This window comes from Schistocerca gregaria, chromosome X, assembly GCF_023897955.1.
Source record: "Schistocerca gregaria isolate iqSchGreg1 chromosome X, iqSchGreg1.2, whole genome shotgun sequence".
NCBI lineage: Eukaryota > Metazoa > Arthropoda > Insecta > Orthoptera > Acrididae > Schistocerca > Schistocerca gregaria.
The window spans coordinates 426,058,944-426,086,914 of record NC_064931.1 but is presented as its reverse complement, the minus strand read 5'-3'; the positions used below and the strand labels follow the sequence as shown (position 1 = coordinate 426,086,914).

Genomic DNA, 27,971 nt, shown 5'->3' with positions numbered 1-27,971 from the left:
TAAGGGGACATTATTGCAATTAATGCAACAAATGGAACAAAATCAGAAACAAATGGGACAAAAGCTTCAAAAGTTAGACACAGTGGAACAAAATCAGAGACAAACACAGCAAAAGCTTCAAAAGTTAGACACAATGGAACAAAATCTTCGAAAGTTAGACACAATGGAACAAAATCAGAGACTAACACAGCAAAAGTTAGACGCAATGGAGCAAAAGCTTCAAAAGTTAGACTCAGTGGAACATACGCTTGAACAAACACGTGAAGATTTAATTACTGAATTACATAAAATCGAATCGAAATGTCAAAAAGTCTGTAATGACGTAAAAAGACAAATTTGTGAGCATTTCCAACCTATTTTTTCGCGGCATGAAAATGCATTACAGAATCACGAAGGAGCCATAAAAGAACTGCAAACAATTGTTCATGAAAATCATGAGACCTTGCAAGCTAAAATTGACTCAGTTGCATCTACCGATTCGGTTACGCAACTTGCAAGAACTCAGGAAAACTTAAAGGACACAGTAGATTCGATTTCAACACAAATGGACACTCTGAAACTTGGTTCAGAAAAACACACTGAGGAAATGTGTTCACTATCGGAGAAAGTAGCCGAACTTTCGGATCAGTTCACTAATTTATCTACGAAGGTAGATGATAATTTGCATGACACAAAACCGGTAGTCTTTAATGACACAGAAGAGTGCGAACAAATTAGGAAATTCAAACAAAGTCTGAATCAAATTAGTACGCAACACCAAAGAGAAATCCGGGAAGTACAAGATCAGCTGACACAGGTAATACAAGAATTACGTATTTCAGAGGACTCTCGCACACCAATACGGGAAGAGGGACATAAAAATACGGAACTGCCACAAAATAATAACACAGGGCACTTTGGAGATTATGAAAGAAATTGGCAAAGTACACCGAATTTTGAGATGGAACCGCCGAAACGACGTAACAATGACCGACATGCGACCCGCCGACACGATGATTTTGACTATAAGCTGTTCATTACTACACGTAAATTCAAAACATTTACGAATTCTGGCAACGACATTCATCCACAAGCGTGGCTTCATCAATTCTCTCATTGTTTCCCCCCCAACTGGTCATTAGAGCACAGATTAGAATTTATGTGTGGCTATTTAGAGAATGAACCAGCTGTAAGAATGCGATCGGTCATTCACGATTGCCACAGTGAAGGAGAATTTTACCATGCCTTCTCTCAGCATATTGGTCTCAAGCCACACAAGACCGAGTAAAACATGGCATCATAATGATGAAAAATTTCGAACAATCTGAATTTTCAAGTCTTGTAAAATATTTTGAAGACATGTTACATAAGAATCAGTATCTTTCAAACCCATACAGCCCGTCAGAACTAATCCGCATTTGCTTAATCAAATTGCCTGAACATTTACGGCATATTATTTTGGCAGGCCGTTGCAAAGACGACATTGAAGCTTTTCAGGGGCTCTTACAAGAATTAGAAATTGACACTGACAATCGCGGAACGCGAAAACAGGAACACAACAATGACAGGTCACATCCGTAGCAATTCCGCGATGAAAGAAATAATAACTGGACACGACAAGGCTATTATCACAACACAAATCGTGACCAAAACAGACACCACCCGTATGACAACCGTTGGCGGAGTAATAATAGTTACAGAGAAAGATCGCATTTCCGTAGTAATGAATATCGCAGAGACAATCAGAGAAACAGACAATACGGGAACCAAAATAATTATTATCAAGGGAGACGGAATAACTTCAGACGCAACGGTCCAGTGCGCAGTTACGATTCAGGGAGAAATTGTCCACCACGTGACCGACAAGGAATTAATTACAGAAATTACCGACATGACGACAGACGATATGATCGTAACGACAGACCTGAATTGCATCAGAACTGGCGGGATTCAAACAGAGCAGGGCCCTCTCGACAAGGTGAATATGTAGAAACTAGGTCTCCTAATCCCAATAACGGCGCGCGCCCACAAAGAGACAGACAATGACTCGCACCACAGGCAGCCGCGTGCGCCGGCTGGCTCAGAGAAAAATAACATAAGCTAATCTTGAGCAAAATTCCAGTGTTACTTACCGACGTAACCATATGATAATTGATTTTCAGTTGACAGTCTGCGTACTAGGAAGAGTAAAGGTTTACACCACATTTTACATGCAAAACCGTTTATTAAGAGATAATGTGCTTTTTAAATTTGTCTTTGCCATAAAACATTTCACTTCACATTTCTAGTATGCTTTGTCACACTGAGAAACTGTTAACATGCAACAATGTTTTGAAGTTAACTATCCAGTCTAGGACTTAGAGAACTTATTTAGACAGTATTTACGAGTGCATTGTTATAGTGAACAGACGTCACAGTGTTATTGTGTGTGTAAATTCTTGCTTGTTAGTTGCACGATTACGTAACGACTATAAGGCTCACATACTTAGAACATTTACCAGTATTGCTAATGAGATTTTAATGCAACATTTTGGTTTACTTGAAAATACATTCTGGATTTAAAGTACTTTCTGTGAGATACCAGATGACACAGTGGTTAGTTTATGTGACAGCTACACGATTTTATCACGACGCTACTAATGAGTGACAATTTACAATGTTGCTTTTGCAGTTTATCTGTTTTATATCTGCACAGTTTTTCAGAATTTTTCTGGAAAGTAAAACATGTTTTAGTAGTAACGTTTGTGGTATAGCTACAATGAGACAGCCTTTTCTGTAGCACAACAATACGTACAGTACAGTACTTACTTCATCACGGCAATATGCGTAATAACTAAGATATCTATACGCAAAGCATTTCAATTTCGTTTATCATGAGGTAAATACATTGACTTCTGCAGAACTTAGCTTTCGGAGGACAATAACTACGACACTTCCACAGAGATTGTCTTACAGCAAGACGCACATTTAGCGCTACAGGACACCCATTAAACTATTTATTTTTCAACATATTTGAATTACAAAGAAAGTTTTCCGTGATACATTTCATTCCATTGCTGTAATCTGTAACACCTGAGGATATAATTACATTAATCCTCAGGGGGGTACACGCTTACTTTGTGTACCATGTGTTTGGCAAGCACAAGGAGCCCTAGCTAATATGGTATTTGCTTATACAACTTTACACATCGGTACCATATTTCTCTAACACAGAATTACACAGCTATCTGATCATTTAACTGAGAGAGACAAATATTTATTTTACTACTTCAGTGACAGATGTTTACGTAATCACACAGTTGGATAACTTCACACTTACGAAATTGTATTTTGTCTGTACTTTGTGAACTGTTCATATTTTTTCAGAACCATTGTGATACTATGAGAGCTTTGAATGATGTATTTGGTATGGGGATTTGGTATGGGGTCATGATTTTTAAAGTACGTTTGAGGCAGATGACACTTTTGACATGAGCAGAGAATTTTATTTTAGGTTTTGAAATTATTGGAAGAAGCTACGACGATTTTAATATTTGGCTGGGGTTTTATGATGTTATGATGACGATGTGTATTACGCTGTTGTTGTATGTTTATGATCAATAGGCTGATGCTATGTGAGGAATTTGATTGTGCTAAGTATTTCTTATGATTAAATATTGAAGAAGTGTCGACAAATATGTATATGTGTAATAAAGCAAGGAATAATGAGTAGTGGTTAGGGACTCTGGTTTGTGCAAAAGGTTGTTGGAAACCAAGAATCGTACTTTAAGAGTTATGAAATGTATGTAAATGCGTGAATGTATTATAATGCCGATGAAAATTTTTTGGACACTATTATATTTAAAGGATTTTGTTTCTACAGATTTGTAACGCAAATTCTCAACCTGTGAAAATATTTTTATATGTGACTGTCACTGTAGCGGAAACTGATGTCGTAAATTTTTCAGTAAGAAAGATAGGTGACCACCTGCACGTAGTGCGTTGTGGGCACCCAGCTGTGCGACAGGCGCCTGAAAAAAAAAGCCATTAGTGTGTGCCTGTCAGAGGTACAGGTGAAAAAAAAAAGAGGCCATTATCCTCACTATTGACATTCCTTTGTAGAAAGCATCGTAAATACGACACCCTCAAACTTGAAAACATGATTACATTGTAGAGTTCTTAATTTATGATATTTACTGAAATGAAATGATGAGAAACATTCCATGTCTATTGTCTTGCTAGTTGAAAGATTGTTTACTGCATTATGAAACGCCATATGGCTAGTGAATGACGTTACACGCCTTGCTTTGCCTATTTATTTTAATATCTAGTTTCTAGCTGCACTGCAGCATTGGTTACTATAAAATTTAATGGATGTACTAATATAAATATTTTATGCCTACAGATACAGTAAATAATAACTTTATGATGTACTTAAAAAAAACGAAGAAGCTCGAAAAGACATTTCCCTTGGCAGGAATTGCATACAGAATTTTCTTTTCAAGTACATGGTAATAATTTTTTACAATAAATTTTTGTGGTGCACCACTTTAATTACATAGACATTAAGACGTGAATAGACATTGTCCTTATCTGCATTGTTGTCTTTATCGTAATATTTTTTCTGCTTGAGCTTTGTCATGTTTAGGTATAAGTTACAGCATTTGCTGCTGCTGTTTGCCATGCATAGTGCTGCTGAATGTCACTTTGTATTACTAGGTTAAGCCAATTTTATTACTGATTTATTTTTCTTGTTGCTGCACATTGGCTCATATTAGTTGTAATGTAGCGTTGCTTGGTCATTTAGATCTACTGTAGCTTACTTTGTCAATTTCCATTTTTTTTGTCATTGCTGTTTGTGTTAATTGTTTTGCGCTGCTGCATTACCTCGTCCCTTAGTTTAGCATCTGAGCTCAGTAGCTTTAAGTTAGCTTAAGATGGGGTAGGCCATATAAGAGAACAAGTTATGACGAATTGGAAGAAATGCATTGAAAAGCTATAAGAAAATGGTTTGGCCAAAAACGTAGTGTACTGTGGAGAAAAACTATTTTTGAAAGAGGATGTGAACAGAATACAGAAAGCAGGCTTAGATAGGACTTTTTGGGAATAATGATGAACGAAGGGAGATCTATATGCAATATACTGCACTAAAATAAACCCTGTCGTTTCCTTTTGTGTTATCCCACTATGTGTTTGTGTACCCTTGTGTATTTATGTTCTTCCTGTCTTGATATGTTCATCTGATAAGACTTATGTTGTAGAATTTTCTAATATTCAGCTACATTCACTATGATGAGGAATACTGTTATCCTCAAATATAATTTGCATTAATAATATGTCGTTTTCTTTGTAAATATGTTTAGAAATTATTTATTCTGTTCTGTTTTAATGCTCATGTGTGAAGTTGATGTTTCAAAAGTTATTCTGATCTTTTATGTATGTACTTATGTCGTAATTTTGTAACACTGATATATTTGCTATTTCGATTCTTTTGTAAAGCCTGTACTACTGCTAATGTTATCTGTATTGTTATGTTCTTTAATGATATATTTTGTACCTTTGTTATTGTATTCTTATGTTATAAAATTGTAATTGACACCAGTTCATCAAATTAAGTAACTTGTAAATTACATTTCACTGCACACGTTTCTGTTGGTCATAGTATATGGACAATATGTGAGAAGTAGGGACTGATAGTGTTTGCACGTGTGTTAATAATTCAGTAAGGGACTGGATAACAGCATTGCTGGTTGTAAGAACATTTCAAAAACAATTTTTGTGAGTGCACAAGTGGTGGTTATGGACTTGCTATATTATCCGCAAGACTCTTCAATGGTGATTGTGCACCTGCACAGTTAAACAAATGGCTGCTGGCCATCTCTACAAGGACTACAGTGGGTCTACACCTTTGAAGACCCACCGATACCATTATTTCTACAAGGACTGCAGTGGGTCTGCACCTCTGGTGGCCCACCAGGACTACAATGGGTCTACTCTGTGACGACCTACCTACCAATATTCTTGAAAACTTCGACTGACTCTGCTGTGGGTTTGCTCTGTTGTGGCCCATTACCTGTGTGCATGTCAAGAGTCAGCACTGTCTTTCCGTTGGAAGGACAACACTACTTCTTCGAGACTGCATGGAAATCCACTACTTCCGTGTGCATTTTATTTTACTACTCAGACTTTGAGAAAAACACTGCAATTTTACTTTGATGAATGATCTGGACGGTTTTTATGGACTGTGAGAAAATTTTAGCTTTTGACCAACATTGAATCAATAAGTGTGTGCATTTCATTTCTTTGTCATTGTAATTATGAAAAATTTTTTCAAATCTGTATTGGCCACTGCCCAAAACAATTTGTCAATTTGTTTGTGGGGAGCATGAGGGCTATGTAAGTAGGCTGTTTAGGTTTTTTATATTGGAAACGCCGCTTAGCGCTCGATATGAAAAATCACTGGGTGTGCTGTGCGCAGTCTGTGTTCAGTTTGCATTGTTGTCTGCCATTGTAGTGTTGGGCAGCGGCAGCTGGATGCTAACAGCTCGTAGCGTTGCTCAGTTGGAGGTGAGCCGCCAGCAGTGGTGGACGTGGGGAGAGAGATGGCGGAGTTTTGAAATTTGTGAGAATTGGTGTCATGAACTGATATATATATTATGACTATTAAGGTAAATACATTGTTTGTTCTGTATTAAAATCTTTCATTTGCTAACTATGCCTATCAGTAGTTAGTGCTTTCAGTAGTTTGAATCTTTTATTTAGCTGGCAGTAGTGGCGCTCGCTGTATTGCAGTAGCTTGAGTAACGAAGATTTTTGTGAGGTAAGTGATTTGTGAAACGTATAGGTTAATGTTAGTCAGGGTCATTCTTTCGTAGGGATTTTTGGAAGTCAGATTGCGTTGCGCTAAAACTATTGTGTGTCAGTTTAAGCACAGTCGTGTACAATTTTTCTAAGGGGACGTTTCAAGTTTGCTTATCATAGTGAATACGATGCTCGATGATCCTACGGTTGACCTCCGCACACCACCCCCGCAAGAGAACCACGCAGCATAAGTTCTGTGACAAGAGCTGAGTGCTTGCGTAAACCAGTTGCAAATAACGCTCTGACGAAGAATTGATTTTTCAACTGTGATTCTGAAAAGAAAATAAAGACGCCAATAACGTCAATACAAGATGGAAGTTCATACGCCCAAACAACTTCTGAAAAATATAGACCTTTTTTCTACAGTTGAAGACAAATTAAGGAAAATCCCGCCAAAATTTGTCAAATACTTTAGAATGTCAGTGTCGTCTTTTGACAAGTTGTGTTTTGCACTGAGATCGTAAGTAATAGAGGAATATCCTCTCATCTGTCAAATAGCAAACCTAGGGTCTCCTATCTTGCTCCTGAGATGCCTTCCTCTTCATCTATTTCTATTAGTCACGCAATCTTCTTTTCCTTTATATTTCTTTGATCATGTTTCATCATGTCTCTCTATTCTTCTCCTCCCTTCACCATCAGTCTCCCTCATACTCCGTGGTGCTAGCACTCCTATCTAAAATCTGTCTCTTCAGTAATGTCTAATTATAACAGTACTTATGATCTACGAATATAAACTCTATATGTATGTATTTTTCCAAGTGTGCCTTTGTAATTGTTTATTTATTTTTTTGTACTGGATGTAGTTTACATGCCTATTAAAACATATGAATGTAAAATAAGTAGAATGCTTGGTTAGATGTAAGAGAGGGCCTGATGGCCCTAATCTTGCCAGGTTAAATAAATATACGCCAATGAATAGTATTATATCATGAGCAGAAGTAGTAATGATTAGTTAATGAATAATTTATTTGTAAGTTATTTAATACATCTAAAATTATTTGGCTACTCCTACTTGAAAATGGAAAATCTACGTCGCAAGTCGCTGTTCCACGCAAAAGGACAGACCCCATGAAACGATACAGAAAACGCACGTAATAAAAAATCAAAAACATGAAATGTATTCACGATTTGCGAATATGGACAAGGAATGACGGAATGAGGACAATCAAAATTTGTGCCGGACTGAGACTCAAACTCGGATTTCCCGTTTGTCGCGAGCGGTCTCCTTATGATTAGGTTATCCGAACACAACTTAAAGACCACACGCAAACTTCCGTATGTCGTCAACCAGGTGTCTAAAACCTGTTCTCATACATCCTTTACGTATATTCCTGTACAAGAGTGACATATTAACTACAGGTCGCTTTCGCGGATAAATACGCTCAGAAATACGATGCAAAGTTCCTTTGGACATGCATGAATGTCCGAAGGGACATTGAATCGTGATTCTTAACGGCAATATAGTAAAGACCAAATGTACAACAGGAAACACAGATCAGCCTGGGGTAGCAGTAGTTGCTTACCCCTGTTATGATTTATCAGCATGGCTACGTTACCGATGCGTAAGAACTAACGTTTTATTTATTAAATGAAGGAAGTGAGGAGGAAGTGGGGATGAACTGCACAGCCAAAACGGTAGTGTGAAAGCAGGCTCACCTTCGCGCTCCCAGCGTATCTCGCTGATGGGGTATCCGGTAACGCGGCAGTGGAAGACGGCGTCGGCCCTCGCGACGACGCGGCGATCCTGCATGGGCCGCACGCGGGGCGGGCCCAGCACGCGCAGCGGCGCGCTGTGGCGGGCAGTGCCCACCGCGTTGCTGGCCACGCACTCGTACAGCCCGCCGTCCTCTGGCCGCGCGCCCGACACCGACAAGCGGCTCTTCGCAGACGCACTGCCTGCCTGCATCGTCACCTGTGCACAAACGGCAAACCTGTACCTCTACAGCTAAACTGCTTCGAGGTGTAATAAACGGAAAGAAAAATTACCTTACACAACCGAGTAGGAATTTGTCAGACTGGTAGGGGAAAGTTTAATCCTCTTTATTAGTGAAATCGAAATAAAAAGCTTTGTGGTTTGTCGATAACACTGCAATTCTGTCAGAGACAGCAAAGGACTTAGAAGAGCAGTTGAACAGAATGGGCACTGTCTTGAAAGGAGAATGTAAGATGAACATCAACAAAAGCAAAACAAGGATAACGGAAAGTATTCTAATTAAATCAGGTAATGCTGAAGGAATTAGATTAGGAAAGGAACACTTACTATAATATTTACCGTCTAGTAAGGTCATCGAAGCCCAGTATCAGTTGCAAAGCGAGTTAGAAAAGATTGCTGTATGGTGTGGCAGGTGGCAGTTGACGCTAAATAACGGAAAGTGTAAGGTGATCCACATGAGTTCCAAAAGAAATCCGTTGGAATTCAATTACTCGATAAATAGTACAATTCTCAAGGCTGTGAATTCAACTAAGTACCTGGGTGTAAAAATTACGAACAACTACAGTTGGAAAGACCACATAGATAATATTGTGGGGAAGGCGAGCCAAAGGTTACGTTTCATTGGCAGGACACTTAGAAGATGCAACAAGTCCACTAAAGAGACTGATTACACTATACTCGTGTGTTTAAGGTTTTTCAGCTCTCCTACTTTGCGCCCAACTGTGGCGTGATCACGGGAGATGCAACATTGGCCGGCCGCGGTGGCCGTGCGGTTCTGGCTCTGCAGTCCGGAACCGCAGGGCTGCTACTGTCGCAGGTTCGAGTCCTGCCTCGGGCATGGGTGTGTGTGATGTCCTTAGGTTAGTTAGGTTTAAGTAGTTCTAAGTTCTAGGGGACTTATGACCTAAGATGTTGAGTCCCATAGTGCTCAGAGCCATTTGAACCATTTGCAACATTGACACATGCGTGAATAAAACGCTAAAGCATCCCTCGAAGACGCCGGCAAAACAATCGGTGCAGCCTGAACAAATGTAATGCAATGTAAAGTACTGACCACTTTAAAAATGTACCTGTGCAGACACAAGCCTTTACTGATTCCCAGCCACTTGAGGGCGGGTCGCTCCTTTGACACCCCTCAATTTCTGCATGCCTGAAAGTAGGTGCTACAGCGACAGTGTAGAGCTACTCACCTGAAGGGTGTTAAGGGATTGCCTTCCACAGGCGTCTAGGAATCAGTCAGGGGTTGTCTCTGTACAAAATGGTTCAAATGGCTCTGAGCACTATGGGACTTAACATCTATGATCATCAGTCCCCTAGAACTTAGAACTACTTAAACCTAACTAACCTAAGGACATCGCAGAACACCCAGTCATCACGAGGCAGAGAAAATCCCTGACCTCGCCGGGAATCAAACCCGGGAACCCGGGCGCGGGAAGCGAGAACGCTACCGCACGACGTCTCTGTACAGATAAGTTGTCAACAAAAGTGCGCGGGTGGCACCGAGAGTGTTGCTGAACTCGTGGGGGAGGGGGGGGGAGAGGACTTAGAAAGATCCTTTGCCGTTTTACGCATGCACATGTCAATGTAGCACCCACTCCCCCCATGATTATGCCAAAGGAGGGACCTGAAAAAGGACGTTGGAAAAGCCTGAATACTTTTAACTGCTTCGGATCATGTTCAAATTTCGTCGAATGTTTTAGAATAGCCATCAGTTGGGACGTCCTTTACGTCTTCTCCTAAGGTCTTTTAATGTTAGTTCTGAGCGGTGATGTGTCTGAAATGTTTTCCTCTGCCACTCATTAGAAAATAAGTAATTTCAACGCTGAATATTGCGATTTCGACTACCATCTCAGAGGCATCAAGATAAAGAGTGAGATGTGAAGTGTGGGTAAGGGGGCCCGGGTGACGGCCTTCAGATTGTGTGATACGTCCACGGTGGCAGTGGGAAGAAATGTGGTGAAATTTTCCCCCAGTGTGACACCATTAACCCATCTTATACCTCACATGAACTACCGCGTCTTGGCCTTTTCTTCCCATGTGTCAACACCTTGCTGTTTGCTGAATCACCAAGCCCGACATAGCAGGATGCCACGCTCGAGCACCATTACAGAGGAAGGTTGTGGGGACCTTTGAGTCAAATATCACACTTCTGTGCCGCAAAGTGGGGAAATAATGGAATTTCAAACAAATGGCTCTTTAATACCTTTGCGGAATGCAGTGTCAGTTTATGCTTCATTTTGTAGTAGCAACTTCTGTCACCGAATGTAACAGCAACACCAAATGTAGCGGGAAGGGGCAGAAGGCACCGTATTAAGACTCGTCCGAGCTTTCCAAGTGACATATTGTTTCCAACTACAGTGCCCCTGTTCTTCACGGTCTGTGTCACTGGGTCTTACAATGCTGAGGACGCCACTTCATTGTCTGCGAAACGGCTTGGCCTGTAATGGCTGCCTCAGTGACCCACGGACGCACTGCTGTGTGTTGGCCTTGTACAGCAGCGGAGTTGCCACGTCGTGAGGATGGGCGCGCAACCAACTCTACCACCTCAGCGCCGCCCGCTGCAACCCCGCTGCAACGAGACCCGTAGAACACTGTGGCCAGTGTGGCTAAGAACGCGGCGACAACGAGCGGCCACGATCCAGCGTCTGAATCTGCGGCCCTCGCCTTGGATGTCTCCGGTGCATGTTGGGAGCCAAGACGAATGCCCGTGGTAGCGAGCCGTGGAGTGGCCCATCACTGTCTGGCTACGAACCCAGCATCGGCCTCAGAGGGTCGAACCAGCGACCCGCTGGGGACTGGAATGCTGGCACCCCATCTGCTGCTATGTGTAGCCGGTGGTGTGACACGCCCCGCCGTCCAAGAGAGCTGCCACACTTGAATGCCTTGATAGAAAACCGGCACCTATTTATACGTGGCTGTGCACCTCTGATTTGCTAATGTGCTGCTCCAAGTCACGTACTCATAAGACCTAGGTAGGCCAGTGGGCCCCTTCTGCCTGTAAATTGCGGCATGAAAACCGCTGCGTTTACTCTTTCCAGAGGTTCTACAGCCCTGTGGCCTCCATTCTACTTCGGAACCGCAGGTGAGCGAACTCACTGCAAACAGGCCCACACCTGGCTGTAACTTGCGCGCTTAGAAATATCGCACCAAAACTGACTTTTCCTATCCAAACCGGTAGTGCTGCCACAATTTAAAATCAGTATGCTGTGTAAATTTTTGCAATAACGTGTTACAGTCATGGCATCTTTGCTGCCTGTACATGCAATATCTTACATTTCCATCACAGAATTTCTGTTATTCCTACATTTAAATTATCATAATACAAGTACTGATCATTGTACCTATAATCTACAATATATTGTTACACATAAAACAACTTTATATCACCTCCAGTCGACACTTAGTGCATTATCTATCTGCTGACTTTCCCTGTCTTCTTATATCAGCAACCAAAAGTTTACCCAAACTAACATGACCCATTTCACCCTCAAAAATGAATAACTTATTTTTTTTTGGTCAGGAACGCTAGTTTTCAATGCTTTATAGCCTAAGATTCATGTTACATGAATCTAATAACATACAGTCGAGTTCTTAACATAATTTCTTTGCTTTAAGCAACAGTAATATCGATATGTAACATCATCCAGGGAGCTTTATGGAATATTAATATTCTGTGAATTTCTCTTGGACTAAGATTATTGTTGAGACACTATCTTAAAGTCTTGTAGTGAATAAAAAAATTTCATTATATAAAATGAAAATTAGTTTCTTTCAAAGTCCTAGCTTGTTGGGACTAGATGGTGGTAATTTTCTCCAGACTTAATAGCAGGCTGCAGTGAAATTCATGAATATTTTATAGCTACTCAAGTTCTACCCCTAAGATAAATTCTGTGTCAGACTCATCTGGTACACTCACTTCATTAAAACTCTGTATCATTTATGCTGATAGCCATGCAGAAATCAGTCGTGATACGTATTGCATTATTGTCCAGTTGTAGCAACTATTTGCATCAAGATCTGTCAAATAAGACTGAACAATATATTTTCGTAACTGAACACAAATTGGTCATTTGTAACAGCACTGCCTCTGACACCACACTAGACTACTTGTAATTGTTCTATGTCTACATCTACATCCATACTCCACAAGCCACCTGACGGTGTGTGGCAGAGGGTACTTTGAGTACTTCTATCGGTTCTCGCTTCTATTCCAGTCTCGTATTGTTCATGGAAAGAAAGATTGTCGGTATGACTCTGTGTGGGCTCTAATCTCTCTGTTTTCATCCTCATGGTCTCTTCGCGAGATATACGTAGGAGGGAGTAATATACTACTTGACTCCTCGTTGAAGGTATGTTCTTGAAACTTCAACAAAAGCCCGTACCCAGCTACTGAGCGTCTCTCCTGCAGAGTCTTCCAGTGGAGTTTATCTATCATCTCCGGAACGCTTTCACGATTACTGTAACGGAGCGTGCTGCTCCTTCTCTATTCCATATAACAACCCTATCTGGTACGGATCCCACACTGGTGAGCAATATTCAAGCAGTGGGCGAACGAGTGTACTGTAACCTACTTCCTTTGTTTTCGGATTGCATTTCCTTCCAATGAATCTCAGTCTGGCATCTGCTTTACCAACGATCAACTTTATATAATCATTCCATTTTAAATCACTCCTAATGCCTACTCCCAGATAATTTATGGCATTAACTGTTTCCAGTTGCTGACCTGCTATATTGTATATAAATGATAAAGGATCTTTCTTTCTATGTATTCGCAGCACATTACACTTGTCTACATTGAGATTCAATTGGCATTCCCTGCACCATGAGTAAATTCGTTGCAGATCCTCTTGCATTTCAGTATAATTTTCCATTGTTACAACCTCTCGATATACCACAGAATCATCCGCAGAAAGCCTCAGTGGACTTCCAATGTTATCCACAAGCTCATTTATGTATATTGTGAATAGCAATGGTCTTACGACACTCCCCTTACTTCGGAAGACTTCTCTCCATTGAAATGCTCTCCATTGACATGCTACGTTCTGTTATTTAGGAACTCTTCATCCAATCACACAATTGGTCTGATTGTCCATATGCTCTTACTTTGTTCATTAAACGACTGAGGGGGAACTGCAGGCCGGAGTGGCCGAGCAGTTCTAGGCATTACAGTCTGTAAGATGGCAAGAACTATGCCCCTTACATGAAGTCATTAAAGATCACCTAACTCACGTTGAGCGAACAGTAGGGCTGAACAAAAATGACTGACAAGGCACAATGCATCTTATAGAGGGTATAGTATGGACGTATTGGAATAATTAATGTCGGGTGATGGTTTTAAAGTAATTCTCATGACATGAAAAACTTTGTGGAAGCACGTTGATTTACTGGAGGCTAGTTTATCCCAAGGAAGTATATAGAGTGACCGTGGCAGGCCGGCGGGGGAGCGGCGAAGGGAAGTGACAATAGGCAGTTTAGGGCAGCTCAAGCTCTAAGAAAGTGGTAATGGGGCGCAGCCTCCAGCTGCCTTAAGATGAGTGACAGTGAGTCAGTGGTTGACCCCATGCTGGTGTACTGGGAAGCAGACGGAGAACTTGTACGCCTGTTGATAAATGTCCGTCGTCCCATTTGCGGTGAAACATGCAAGAAAGCCATGCAAAGCTACGGAGGAGTGGTCAACAGAGGTCAAAATATGTGTATTCGTGACTATAGCAACTTCACGCTGAATTCACGGTCCGCAGAGCCTGAAGTAAATCAGGTGGAGACCGACAGAATGAAATATGATGGCCACCGATGGGAATGTAGGACCAAGGAATTTGAAGTACTCTCCTGGGAGTCAGAATTCTGGAAAAATTGATGTTTGCGCAGACGCTTACCTTGATGGGTGGCCAGGGAGGAGTTAAATAGCAGAAGTTGAGAGGAAGGGAAATTTTGTGGAAATTTGTTCACTTCCCAGAGCAGGCACTGGTCGGCAGTGGGAAGCGATGCATAATTAACGCGAATTGCGCTGCAATTGGCGTAAGTGATTTTGCTGGAGAGGAAACCAAGTCGAAGAGCGGACTGAGAGAAGTCTCCGTAAGGGTCTTCCATTCCCAGCTTGACTAGAGTGCGGTCGTGGCGTTCTTTGCTCAGCTTGCCTGAGAAAGAGTGAGCATCTCTGCAGTTTAGGACTTAGCAAATGGAACGATTCAGCTCGGAGATAGGAAGTTTAGGTTCAGCTATGTACTGAGCAAGATAGCTACGAGTGAACAGAAGACCGCAGCCTTGCAGCACCATGAGGTTGGCCGACGTCCACACGACAAAGACGCTCAGCCATGCTGTATTTGGTGATATTGCACCCGCTCTGGCCACTGCTTAATTTGTTAGCTCACGTCGGCATATTTTCCACGAGGGTTTCATGGGCCGTGTATTGTAGACTTCTTCTTGCACTTCACATTATGCCTGGGTCAGTCGATAGGAATTATTTTTGAGTTATCACGCTTTACTCCACGTAAATGCAATTTATGCCATTGCCTGATAGGAAAGACTTGTAATGTAATGATAGAAGGTCGGGAGTTAAAATAAATTTGTGCTAATCGACTGAATCTAGTTTCAATCAAGTAGTTGAAATCCCAAGTCACTTTCTTAATTAATTTTATGTTCGACATTTGCATCTGGTGTTCAATAGCTGAATATCACATCAATGTGCACCCCTTTTTAATTAATAGTGATCAATTGTGAATCAATTAATGTCAACACTGCCACCGCAATTCAATCAGGAGTCACAGGGCCTTATTACGTTTTTTTTGTGTTGTCCGATATTGCAGCAGTTTTGCACTCTCTGTTGATCTGTTAGTCAATTAGCTGGAGCGAACACACGCCACAAACCAGATAAGTGACGGGTGGGGTGTTACAAGTCTGGAACCACGCGACCGCTACGGTCGCAGGTTCGAATCCTGCCATGGGCGTGGATGTGTGTGATGTCCTTAGGTTAGTTCGGTTTAAGTAGTTCTAAGTTCTCAGGGACTGATGACCAAAGAAGTTAAGTCCCATAGTGCTCAGAGCCATTTGAACCATTTTTTGATCGACATTAGAGATATAGGTCCATAGTTCTGCACTTCTGTTCGACGTCCCTTCTTGAAAATGGGGATGACTTGTACCCTTTTCCAATCCTTTGGAACGCTACGCTCTTCTAGAAACCTACGGTACACCGCTGCAAGAAGGCGGCCAAATTCCTTCGCGTACTGTGTGTAAAATCGAACTAGTATCCCATCAGGTCCAGCGGACTTTCCTCTTTTGAGCGATTTTAATTGTCTCTCTATCCCTCTGTCGTCTATTTCGATATCTACCATTTTGTCATCTGTGCGACAATCTAGAGAAGGAACTACAGTGCAGTCTTCCTCTGTGAAACAGCTTTGGAAAAAGACATTTAGTATTTCGGCCTTTAGTCTGTCATACTCTGTTTCAGTACCATTTTGGTCACATTTAGTTTTTATCCACCTACCGCTTTGACATGAGACCACTGACAGAATTACAATGTCATCGGCAAACCTCAAAGTTTTTATAGCTCAGTATACAGATTGAATAACATCGTGGATAGGCTACAACCCTACCTCACTCCCTTCTCAACCACTGCTTCCCTTTCGTGCCCCTCGACTCTTGTAAGTGTCATCTGGTTTCTGTAAAAACTGTAAATAGCCTTTCGCTCCGTGTATTTTACTGCTGCCACATTGAGAATTCGAAAGAGAGTGTTCCAGCCAACATTCTGAAAAGCCTTCTCTAAGTGTACAAATGCAATACAGGTAGGTTTGTCTTTCCTTAACCTACTTTTTATGAGAAATCGTAGGGTTAGTATTGCCTCCGGAATCGAAATTCATCTTCTCTGAGATCACCAGTTCTTTCCATTCTTCGGTAAAGGATTCGTGTTAGTATTTTGCAACCGTGACTTATTAAACTGATGGTTCGGTAATTTTCACACCTGTCAGCAGATACTGTCTTTAGGATTGTTATTATTATATTCTTCTTGAAGTCTGAGGGCATTTCACCTGTCTCATATATCTTGCTCATCAGAGAGAAGAGTTTTGTCATGGCTGGCTCTCCCAAGGCTATCAGTAACTCTAACAGAATGTTGTCTACTCACGGGCCTTGTTTCGACTGAAGTCTGTCTTTCACTGCTTTGTCAAATTATTCAAGCAGTATCATATCCCCCTTCTCATCTTCCTCTACGTCCCCTTCCATTTCCATAACATTGCCCTCGGGTACATCTCCCTTGTATAGACCCTCTATATGCCCCTTCCATCTTTCTGCTTTCTCTTCTTTGCATAGGACTGGTTTCCCATCTGAGATCTTGATATTCGTACATGTGGTTCATTTTTATCCGAAGGTCTCTTTAATTTTCCTGCAGGCAGTATGTATCTTACTCCTAGTGACATATGCTTCTACGTCTTAACATTTGTCCTCTAGCCATTCCTTCTTAGACATTTTGCACTTCCTGTTAGTTTCATATTTTAGACATTCGTATCCCTTTTTGCCCACTTCATTCATTCCATTTTTATATTTTCTCCTTTCATCGATTAAATCCAATACTTCTTGTGTTACTCAAGGATTTCTACTAGCCGTCGTCTTTTTACCTACTTGATCCTCTGTTGTCTTCACTATTCCATCTCTCAAAGCTACCTATTCTTTTTCTGTTGTATTCCTTTCCCTGTTCTTGCCAATGGTTCCCTAATTCTCCTTCTGAAACCCTCTGCAACCTCTGGTTCATTCAGTTTATCCAGGTCCCATCTCCTTAAATTCCTGCTTTTTGCAGTTTTTTTCTGATTCAATCTGTAGTTGATAACCAATAAATTGTGGTCAGAGTCCACATTTCATGCTCGAAATGTCTTACAATTTAAAATATGGTTCCTAAATTTCTGTCTAACTATTATATAATCAACCTGAAACCTTTTGGTGTCTCTAGGTCTCTTCCACGTATACAACCTTCTCTCATCACTCTTAAACCGAGTGTTAGCTTTGATTAAATTATGCTCTATGCAAAATTCTACCATGCAGCTTACTCTTCATTCTTTTTCCCCAGTCCTTATTCACATACTACTTTTCCTTCTCTTACTTTTCCTACTATCGAATTCCAGTCCTCCATGACTTAAATTTTCAGCTCCCTTAATTATCTGAATAATTTCTATTATCTCATCATACATTTCCTCAATCTCCTCCTCATCTGCAGAACTAGTTGGCATATAAACTTGTACTACTGAGGTGGGTGTGGGTTTCGTGTCTATCTTGGCTACAATAATGCGTTCACTATGCTGTTGATGATAGCTTATCCGCGTTCCTTTTTTTTTACTCATTGTTAAAATGATTCCTGCATTACCCCTATTTGATTTTGTATTTTGTATTTTGTATTCACCTGACCAGAAGTCCTGTTCCTCCCAACACCGAACTTCATTAATGTCCACTATATGTAGCTTTAACCTGTCCATTTCCCTTTTTAAGTTTTCTAACGTATCTGCCCGATTAAGGGTTCTGACATTCCAAGGCCCGATCTGTAGAACGCCAGTTTTATTTCTCTTGACAGCGACGTCCTCCTGAGTGGTCCCCACCCAGAGATCCGAATGGGGACTAGATTACCTTCGGAATATTTTACCCAAGAGTATAGCATCGTCATATAACCATACAGTAGAGCTGCATGCCCTGGAGGAAAATTACGGCTGTAGTTTCCCCTTGCTTTCAGCCGTTCGCAGTAACAACACAGCAAGGCTGTTTTGGTTGATGTTACAAGGCCAGATCAGTCAACCATCCAGAGTGTTGCCCCTTTAATTACTGTAAAGGTTGCTGCCCCTCTTCAGGAACCATGCGTCTGGCCCCTCAACAGATAGCTCTCCGTTGTGGTTTTACCTACGGTACGGCTGTCTGTATCGCTCAGGCTTGTAAGCCTTGCCACCAGCGGCAAGGTCCATGGTTCATGAAGGGAAAAAACTACTAGAAATGTATAATTATATCTGTGATTTTAATTACATTCTTCACGTGCAGCTGCAACATATCTGTCAGCTAAATACAATGACCTCTGTGTTTCAGAGTAATTGGCTTGAAGTGTTCCTAGCTGATGTGGCAAATCTATGCTGCTCGAAATGCTACATACTCTATGTAAATAATATTCAACTGCTCGTTTTGCGGTGAATGCTTATTCTTTTGCGCCCCCAGCATTCTGATTCAGCTGTTTCCTAAACCATTAGTCGATATGTAAGTATAGCTAAAACTCAAACTCATCTGTGTTGAAGCTAGAGTGCAATACTATACAGTTAATCTGTGAGAATTTTGTCAGTAACCATTTGTTGTACGAAGAATTCAATATTGGAATACAGGGTGTATCAAAAAGAATCATCCGATTTAAGAAAAATCGTAGGTATTATGTTATTTGAGACGTGTGTGTGTGTGAATAATGCAATATTGAAAAAAGCAAACTCTCGAGTTTTACATGGTTCCCCCTAGTTAGCATCACTGTGCGTCCACTTCAGTTCTAGCAAAAATGGCGTCGTGACAACAGAGAGCGTTTTGTGTTCTACGTTTTGCACAGTGCGTGTCAGTAATAACTGTTCAGAGTGACTTTCCTACTAGGTAAGGTGCGGATCCTCCTAAAGCACAGAGCGTTAGACGATGGCAAGAGCAGTTCCGAGAAACAGGTTGTTTGTGCAAAAGCAAAGCGCCGGGCCGTCACCGAGTGTCTGACTTAAAAGGGCGAACGTATCCGTCAAATCTCACAAGGACTCCGCAGAATTCCGCTCACTGTGCAGCTCGACAGCTCGATATGCCCCCGATGTCGGTCTGGTGTGTGTTTGTGTCGACGTTTGCACATGGAACCATACAAAATTCAGCTACTGCAACCTCTTCGTGAAGGTGAATAACAACAACGGGTGGAGTTCTGGACTTTTCGTTCTTCGCAAGATTGAGGATAACAGTTTTCTTCCACGCTTAGTGTTTAGTGATGATGCAACATTCCATTTAAATGGAAAGGTGAACCGTCATAATGTGAGAATATGGGGTACGGAACAACCTCATGAAATTGTACATGAGAGGGACTCCACAGAATTTAATGTGTTTTGTGCAGTTTCACGGGAATACGTGTATTATCCATTTTCTTAGCAGAGAACGCTGTTACAGGAAGCACATATTTCGATGTGCTTGAGAACTCTCTTTTCCCACAGTTGGAGACTGATTCAAAGGAATTTATTTACCAAAAGGATGGGGCTCCATCACACTGACATCTGGATGTGCAGGAATTTTTAAATCAAAGGATTAATGAACGATGGTTCGGTAGCACTGGACCAAATGATTCAGCCTTACATTAATGGCCTCCAAGTTCACTGGACCTGACTGTATGTGATTATTTCTTGTGGTGGTTTATAAAAGACTCTGGTTGTGGGCCTCCGTTACCACCAACAATGAATGAACTGAGATATCGCATAATAGCAGCTGTGGAAGCTGCAACTCAAGACATGCTCGCTGCAGTGTGGGAACAGTATGAATACCGCATTGACATGTGCCATGCATCTCAAGCGTGGCGTTTTGAACACCTATGGAAAGGTATGAAAAAAATCTTTTTGAGTTTCTCGTTTATCAAAAAACAAAAATCATTGTATATGTTTATAAGTTTCAGAAATATAGACGTGCCAAATCGGAAGATTCTTTTTGATATACACTGTATGCAAGCCTTAATTTGTTACTAAACTTACGAAATTTTATGTTGTGCTTTCCTACACAGGGCGTGACACTGCTGACTCGTTTGAACTGTGAGTAATCAACTACACATGCAGCTAACTCCTTTTCATAATGACAGTAACACAAGCATCTCTCACATATTTCAACTGGGTGTTGAGTAGTAGTAACGCTGTTACGTTCTAACCTTGAAATGCTTTTATGTAACAGAACAGGTACGTTTCTGAGGTTTCGACTTGCAAAATTAAATGTTTTACATGTTTCTAGTAGTTATGACGTTTTGTAATGTCTAATGGTACCTTTCAAACTGTTTATTTACTTACTACAACCATGCAATATTGCTGTACACACTAACACAGGTATTTGGTTGTTTTTGTGAAATATGCAGGAATAGGAATGTTATCTAAAGTTAAAGCATTGTCATAAAGAAGACAGTTGGGCCCACAGCGTATACTGTCGTCTGCAGAACATAAACGATCTTCAATGGACTGTTTGAAACAATAAATATCGAAACAACAACTACGATGATATATTTGTGTGCCGTCACGTTTGTTAATTATCTGTAAATTCTCTAATGAAATCCTTTTGTTGACGGCGGCCGGTCGGTACCGTTGGGCCAAACTTAAACGGGCGTAAAATATTCAAGATTGGCGACCTTTTACAGATGCTGGAAATTTATCTCGGACTTCAATGCGGGATGCTTACAATAGTTTCCACAACAAAACGTTGTCTCGCATCCTGGCAGGGAATTCAAATAGATTCTGGTCATATGTGAAGTGTGCTAGCAACAAGACACAATCAATGCTTTCTCTGCACGATAGCAATTGAGACACTTTAGGAGGAAATGCGGCCAAAGCAGAGTTACTAAACAGAGACTTCCTAAATTCATTCACCAAAGAAGAGGAAATAAATATTACAGAATTAGAATCAAGAACAGCTACCAACATGAGTAACGTACAAGTATATATCCTCTGAGTACTGAAGCAACTTAAATCACTTGGAAAATGCAAGTCTCCCTATCCAGATTGTATACCAGTTAGGTTCCTTTCAGAGTATATTGATGCAATAGCTCCATATTTATCAATCACATACGTCCGTTCGTTCGACGAAATATCTGTACCCAAAGACTGGGAAGTTGCACAGGTCACACCAATATTCAATGAAGGTAGTAGGATTAATCCACTAAATTACAGACAATATCATTAACTTCGATATGCAGCAGGATTTTGGAACATATATCGTGTTCGAATGTTATGAATTACCTTCAAGAAAACTGTCTATGGACACACAGTCAACACGGATTTAGAAAGCATCGATCTTGTGGAACACAACTAGCTCTTTACTCGCACATGGCTGCTGTTGACAAGGGGTTTCAAAATGATTGCGTACTTCTAGATTTCCAGAAGGGTTTTGAGAACTTACCACATTAGCGGCTTGTAGTGGAATTGCGTGGTTGTGGAACATTGTCTCAGTTATGTGACTGGATTCGTGATTTCCTGTCGGACGGGTCACAGTTAGCAGTAATTGACGGAAAGTCACTGAGTAAAACAGAAGTTATTTCTGGCGTTCTCCAAGGTAGTATTATAGGCCCTTTGCTGTTCCTTGTCTATACAAACGATTTGGGAGACAATATCAGCCAAATCTGTCTGTTCTCTTTCAGAATACTGCTTCACTGTGTGGGACCCTTACCGGATAGGACTGACGGAATACATTGAAAAAGTTCAAAGAAGGACAGCACGTTTTGTATTATCGCCAAACAGGGGAGAGAGTGTCACCGAAATAATACAGGATTTGGGGTAGACATCATTAAAACAAAGACGCTTTCCCTTGGGGTGGAATCTTCTCATGAAATTTCAATCAGTCAGTTTCTCCTCCTAATGCGAAATCATCTTGTTGACGCCGACCTACATAGGGAGAAATGATAACCATAATAAAATAAGGGAAATGAGAGCTCGCACAGAAAGATATAGGTGTTCGTTTGTTCTGCGCGATATACGAGATTGGAATAATAGAGAATTGTGAAGGTGCTCGATGAACTCCCTGCCAGGTACTAAAACGTGGTTTGCAGAGTATCTACGTAGATGTAATTAACTGATTAGGTATTTAAATAGGGTTTAAAATCTCTTCAGTATTGCCCAATAAATGGAAGCACAGTTGAAACACGAATTTGTCTATTACCAACGCAAGAGTATGCAACTTCTGGAGTTCCCCAAGCACCATGAGGTTTCCCATTTATCTACAACACTAGGATATGAGTCTGTTTTCCCTAGCCTACACAACAGGAGCTCTAGGGGAGACTCATAATGCTTGCTGATTGCCGTGGTCTGAACCGCCAAGGCCCACTTATGTGTGATATAATTCATTACGCCAGACGTATTAAATTAGAAACAATTGACAGGGGGTAACATTTGCCAGAGATGTGCTATTAGGAGGAGATGGGGATGATCGAAGACAAAGTCTGCTTTTCACTCAAATGCCAGTCTTTAGTAAGGGGGGGGGGGGGGGGGGTAGAGTAGCTCTGAAGACAGCCTACAATGTAGCCAGACCTCCTCCAAGGTCAAGATGAAGGTCAAGGTCAAGTTCACCCCATCCCTCATCACCATTCACCTATTCTCATCTTCTATAGGCCGAATGGGTTACATGACAGTGGCACATTAAAAACTCGAGCTGAGCCATGTCGTATTTTCTGTGTAAATTACAGCCCACACAGTTGCCAGGTTTATCCAAGATCTAATTTATAAGTATAATTTATTATTTCTACATTTTTTATACATTACGTAATCAGTATAATTTATGTTCCAAAAATGGCTTCCAATATGTTGGCCAATAAAGCTTTGTATGACATCTAGGACACATATATATCAGTATTACATTAAAATCATGCTGCAAAAATAAGTAGCACTAAGTATAAAAGTTATGAATGTTTGTTTTTGAAACAATTACTTTTTAATTCACTATTTTAAACAACTTTGAGCGCTATTAATCATTCTTAATTTGTATCATTTATGACACAAAATTGGTCGCCAAATGTTTCCAAGGCCCGCTACCCATGGTAAGTCCAACACTATGACTCACGAGTAAAAATGGCGAGAACTAAAAAAATCGATTTACCATAAGTTTAAAGTGACGGGAAGCCCTCTGATGCAACCTAAGTAGTTCATATGAGTTACGTTTATGCTGTATGAGGCTTGTAAGGTTCTGAAATGAAAAATGGTTCAAATGGCTCTGAACACTATGGGACTTAACATCTGAGGTCATCAGTCCCCTAGAACTTAGAACTACTTAAACTTAACTAACCTAAGGACATCACACACATCCATGCCCGAGGCAGGGTTCGAACATGCGACTGAAGCGCCTAGAACCGCTCGGCCACAACGGCCGGCTCTGAAATAAATGCCGCTGCCATTTGGACGTAGAATAAGGTAAGAAATGTGGAAGGTATAGATCGCGTTTTTAAGTATGTTTAAACATCGCTACTCTCTCTGGTCCATTAGCTGAACATGTGCCAAACCATCACCTGGGGGCAGTGTGATCAAGTGATCAGTGCTAGTAACACTCCACCCTTAGACACTGTTTGAGACCTAGGGCCGAGTGGGTAAATGATCGCCTGATGCCGCATGCTTGAAGGCACACACCGCCTCACCAATACACTCTGACCGGTCATTCTATGGTCACCTCACATGAAGGAGCGGGAGAGCGACAGCCATGGGCAGAACTAGGAGGCATGTTGACACATTACCGGCAGCTGTCGTCCATAGAACAGGATATTAGTCCACCCAGACAGCCCTCAAAGCTGGTCGGCCGCACGCTTTACGTTTTTGTTAAGAAACTAACTACATGTTCGATGACGAGATATGCACTTTACCTTGTTTAAGTTGGATAATGTTACCCCTATCGTAGCTATAAGAGATATGCGGTATCCCTTCTAAGAGTCGTCAGGTGCATTGTCTTTTGTGTTTAGGCAGATATTCGCAATTTCGTTTTTCCAGAATGTAGTTATAATCAACCCTCACATCACCTCTTTTATGCAACATTGAGTGTCGACAGAAAGCATTGGTTTCTTTTCTGTTATGAATAATATGGATTTTAAAGCTGCATTTCACATAACCATTCAATAGAACAGCCCCTAAATAGTCTAGTGCGATATCCGTTCAAACGATATGTAGTAGCACGAACATTAAAAACAAAATACTGGTGAACTTGCTCCCTGTTTATTTGCTTATAGTTCACTGTGTAATGTAAAAGAATTAGGACACCTGCTGGTGGACATAATTTTGGGTTGTGCCAGCAGTCGAAATGCACATGGTACACTAGGTGGTCAAAAGTATCCGGACACCTGACTGAAAATGACTTATAAGTTCGTCATGCCCTCCATCTCTGAAGCTGGAATTCAGCTTGGTGTTGGCCCACACTTAGCCTTCATGACTCCTTAAACTCTTGCAAGCATACGTGCAATCAGTTGCTGGAAGGTTTCTTGAGGAATGGCAGCCCATTCTTCACGGAGTGCTGCACTAAGGAGTGGTATCGATGTCGGTCGGTGAGGCCTGGCACGATGTCGGCGTTCCAAAACATCGCAAAGGTGTTCTATAAGATTCAGGTCAGGACTCTGTGCTGGCCAGTCCATTACAGGGATGTTATTTTCGTGTAACCACTCCGCCACAGGCCGTGCATTATGATGAGGTACACAATCGTATTGAAAGATGCAATCGCCATCCCCAAATCGCTCTTCAACAGTGGGAAGCAAGAAGGTGCTTGAAACATCAATTAAGGTCTGTGCTATGATAGTGACACTCAAAACAACAAGGGGTGCAAGCACCCTCCATAAAAAACAAGACCACATCATAACACCACCGCCTCAGAATTTTACTGTTGGCACTACACACGTTGGAAGATGACGTTCACCGGGCATTCGCCATACCCACACCCTACCGTCAGATCGCCACATTGTGCACCATGATTCGTCACTCCACACAATATTTTTCCCCTGTCAATCGCTCCTTACATCAAGCGAGCATTTACCAGCGTGGTATGTAGCTTATGAGCAGCCGCTCGACCTTGAAATCCAAGTTTTTTGACACCCCGCCTAATTGTTATAGTACTTGCAGTGGCTCGAGATGCGGTTTGGAATTCCTGTGTGGTGGTCTGGAGAGGTTACGACCCTCTTCAATTGTCGGCGGTCTCTGTCAGTCAGCAGACGAGGGTGGCCTTTACGCTTTTGTGCTGTACGTCTCCCTTCACGCTTCCGTTTCACTATCACATCAGAAACAGTGGACCTAGGGATGTCTAGGAGTTTGGAAATCTCGCATACAGACGTATGACACAAGCGACACCCAGTCAGCTGACCACGTTCGAAGTCCGTGAGTTCCGCGGAGCGCCACGTTCTGCCCTCTCATGATGTCTAATGACTACTGAGATCGCTGATATGGAGTACTTGGTAGCAGGTGGCAGCACAATGCACCCAATATGAAAAACGTTGTTTTATGCTGTGTTCGGATACTTTTGATCACATAGTGTATCTAGATCCTCTGACACCGCTTAGTTCTATTGTGGAAGAGTTCTTACACTGTCCTAAATTATACAGAGTTTCTCTAAAGTTAGGTAAGGTATATGCATCTGTCACACTTCTACCACGTGAGTAGCGATAATAATTTCCTTGCCCAGACGATGCCACTATGATACTCTGTGCAGCTGTTCCTAAAAGGATTTTGAGAGATACTGCTTCTTATAGCACTGCATGAAACCTTTCTATAGTTGCTAGAATGTATGCACGCTCTTAACACCCTGGGATACCTAGAAACGCGTTTGTTTCCCTCCTCTCTTACAGTGATGTTTTTCAACACATACATTTTTTGTTTTTTGTATGTTATCGCCTCCCCCCATGAACCATGGACCTTGCCGTTGGTAGGGAGGCTTGCGTGCCTCAGCGATACAGATAGCCGTACAGTAGGTGCAACCACAACGCAGGGGTATCTGTTGAGAGGCCAGACAAACGTGTGGTTCCTGAAGAGGGGCAGTAGCCCTTTCAGTAGTTGCAGGGGCAACAGTCTGGATGATTGACTGATCTGGCCTTGTAACAATAACCAAAACGGCCTTGCTGTGCTGGTACTGCGAACGGCTGAAAGCAAGGGGAAACTACGGCCGTAATTTTTCCCGAGGGCATGCAGCTTCACTGTATGATTAAATGATGATGGCGTCCTCTTGGGTAAAACATTCCGGAGGTAAAATAGTCCCCCATTCGGATCTCCGGGCGGGGACTACTCAAGAGGATGTCGTTATCAGGAGGGAGAAAACTGGCGTTCTACTGATCGGAGCGTGGAATGTCAGATCCCTTAATCGGGCATGTAGGTTAGAAAATTTAAAAAGGGAAATGGATATGTTAAAGTTAGATACAATGGGAATTAGTGAAGTTCGGTGGCAGGAGGAACAAGACTTCTGGTCAGGTGACTACAGGATTATAAACACAAAATCAAATAGGGGTAATGCAGGAGTAGGTTTAATAATGAATAGGAAAATAGGAATGCGGGTAAGCTACTACAAACAGCATAGTGAACGCATTATTGTGGCCAAGATAGATACGAAGCCCACACCTACTACAGTAGTACAAGTTTATATGCCAACTAGCTCTGCAGATGACGAAGAAATTGAAGAAATGTATGATCAAATAAAAGAAATTATTCAGATAGTGAAGGGTGACGAAAATTTAATAGTCATGGGTGACTGGAATTCGGTAGTAGGAAAAGGGAGAGAAGGAAACGTAGTAGGTGAATATGGACTGGGGCAAAGAAATGAAAGAGGAAGCCGCCTGGTAAAATTTTGCACAGAGCACAACTTAATCATAGCTAACACTTGGTTCAAGAATCATAAAAGAGGATCAAGTAGGTAAAAAGACGAGGGCTAGTAGAAATCCCTGGGTAACAGAAGATATATTGAATTTAACTGATGAAAGGAGAAAATATAAAAATGCAGTAAATGAAGCAGACAAAAAGGAATACAGACGTCTCAAAAATGAGATCGAGAGGAAGTGCGAAATGGCTAAGCAGGGATGACTAGAGGACAAATGTAAGGATGTAGAGGCTTATCTCACTAGGGGTAAGATAGTGTTAAGTAAATAAATTAGTGAAATCAAAGTGAAGTAGAAATTAGAATATAAATGAAACAGTGGGCTGAAAAGCAAAGCAGAAGAGACAATGATCGTGAAGTCAGCAAGTTCCACATAAGCGGACGCTTTCGATTCAGCCGTCAGGGCATCGCCCGACCGGCTCACGTGTTTCTCAGTTGTCCCATGTGAGCAAAGGCCCTCGCCTACATTCCAAGATCCAATGACAGACGAGGCAATGACCGTGAAGGCGTTCACCTCCAGAAAACTGAAGTGAATAAATACGCGAGACGCAGTGGGCCAGACAGACGAAGAGACGAGAGACGAAGGAAGAAGAGAAGAGTAGCAGTAGTTTTCAGTCAGTTTCGGTGCTGAAGACCGTCATGCAAGAAGAGACTACATCATACACAGACGCACCAAGTCTTCCGCTGTAAT

At 41.6% G+C, this 27,971-nt stretch overlaps 1 protein-coding gene across 1 annotated transcript in view; it reads right to left on the bottom strand.

The window, feature by feature from the left end:
- The window catches only part of LOC126298116 (Down syndrome cell adhesion molecule-like protein Dscam2), a 337,586-nt gene that overhangs the window by 183,187 nt on the left and 126,428 nt on the right, over positions 1-27,971 (bottom strand). The window contains exon 4 of the mRNA XM_049989436.1: positions 8,476-8,731. Within this exon, the coding sequence (XP_049845393.1) occupies positions 8,476-8,731 (256 nt within the window). The remainder of the gene's footprint in view (positions 1-8,475; positions 8,732-27,971) is intronic.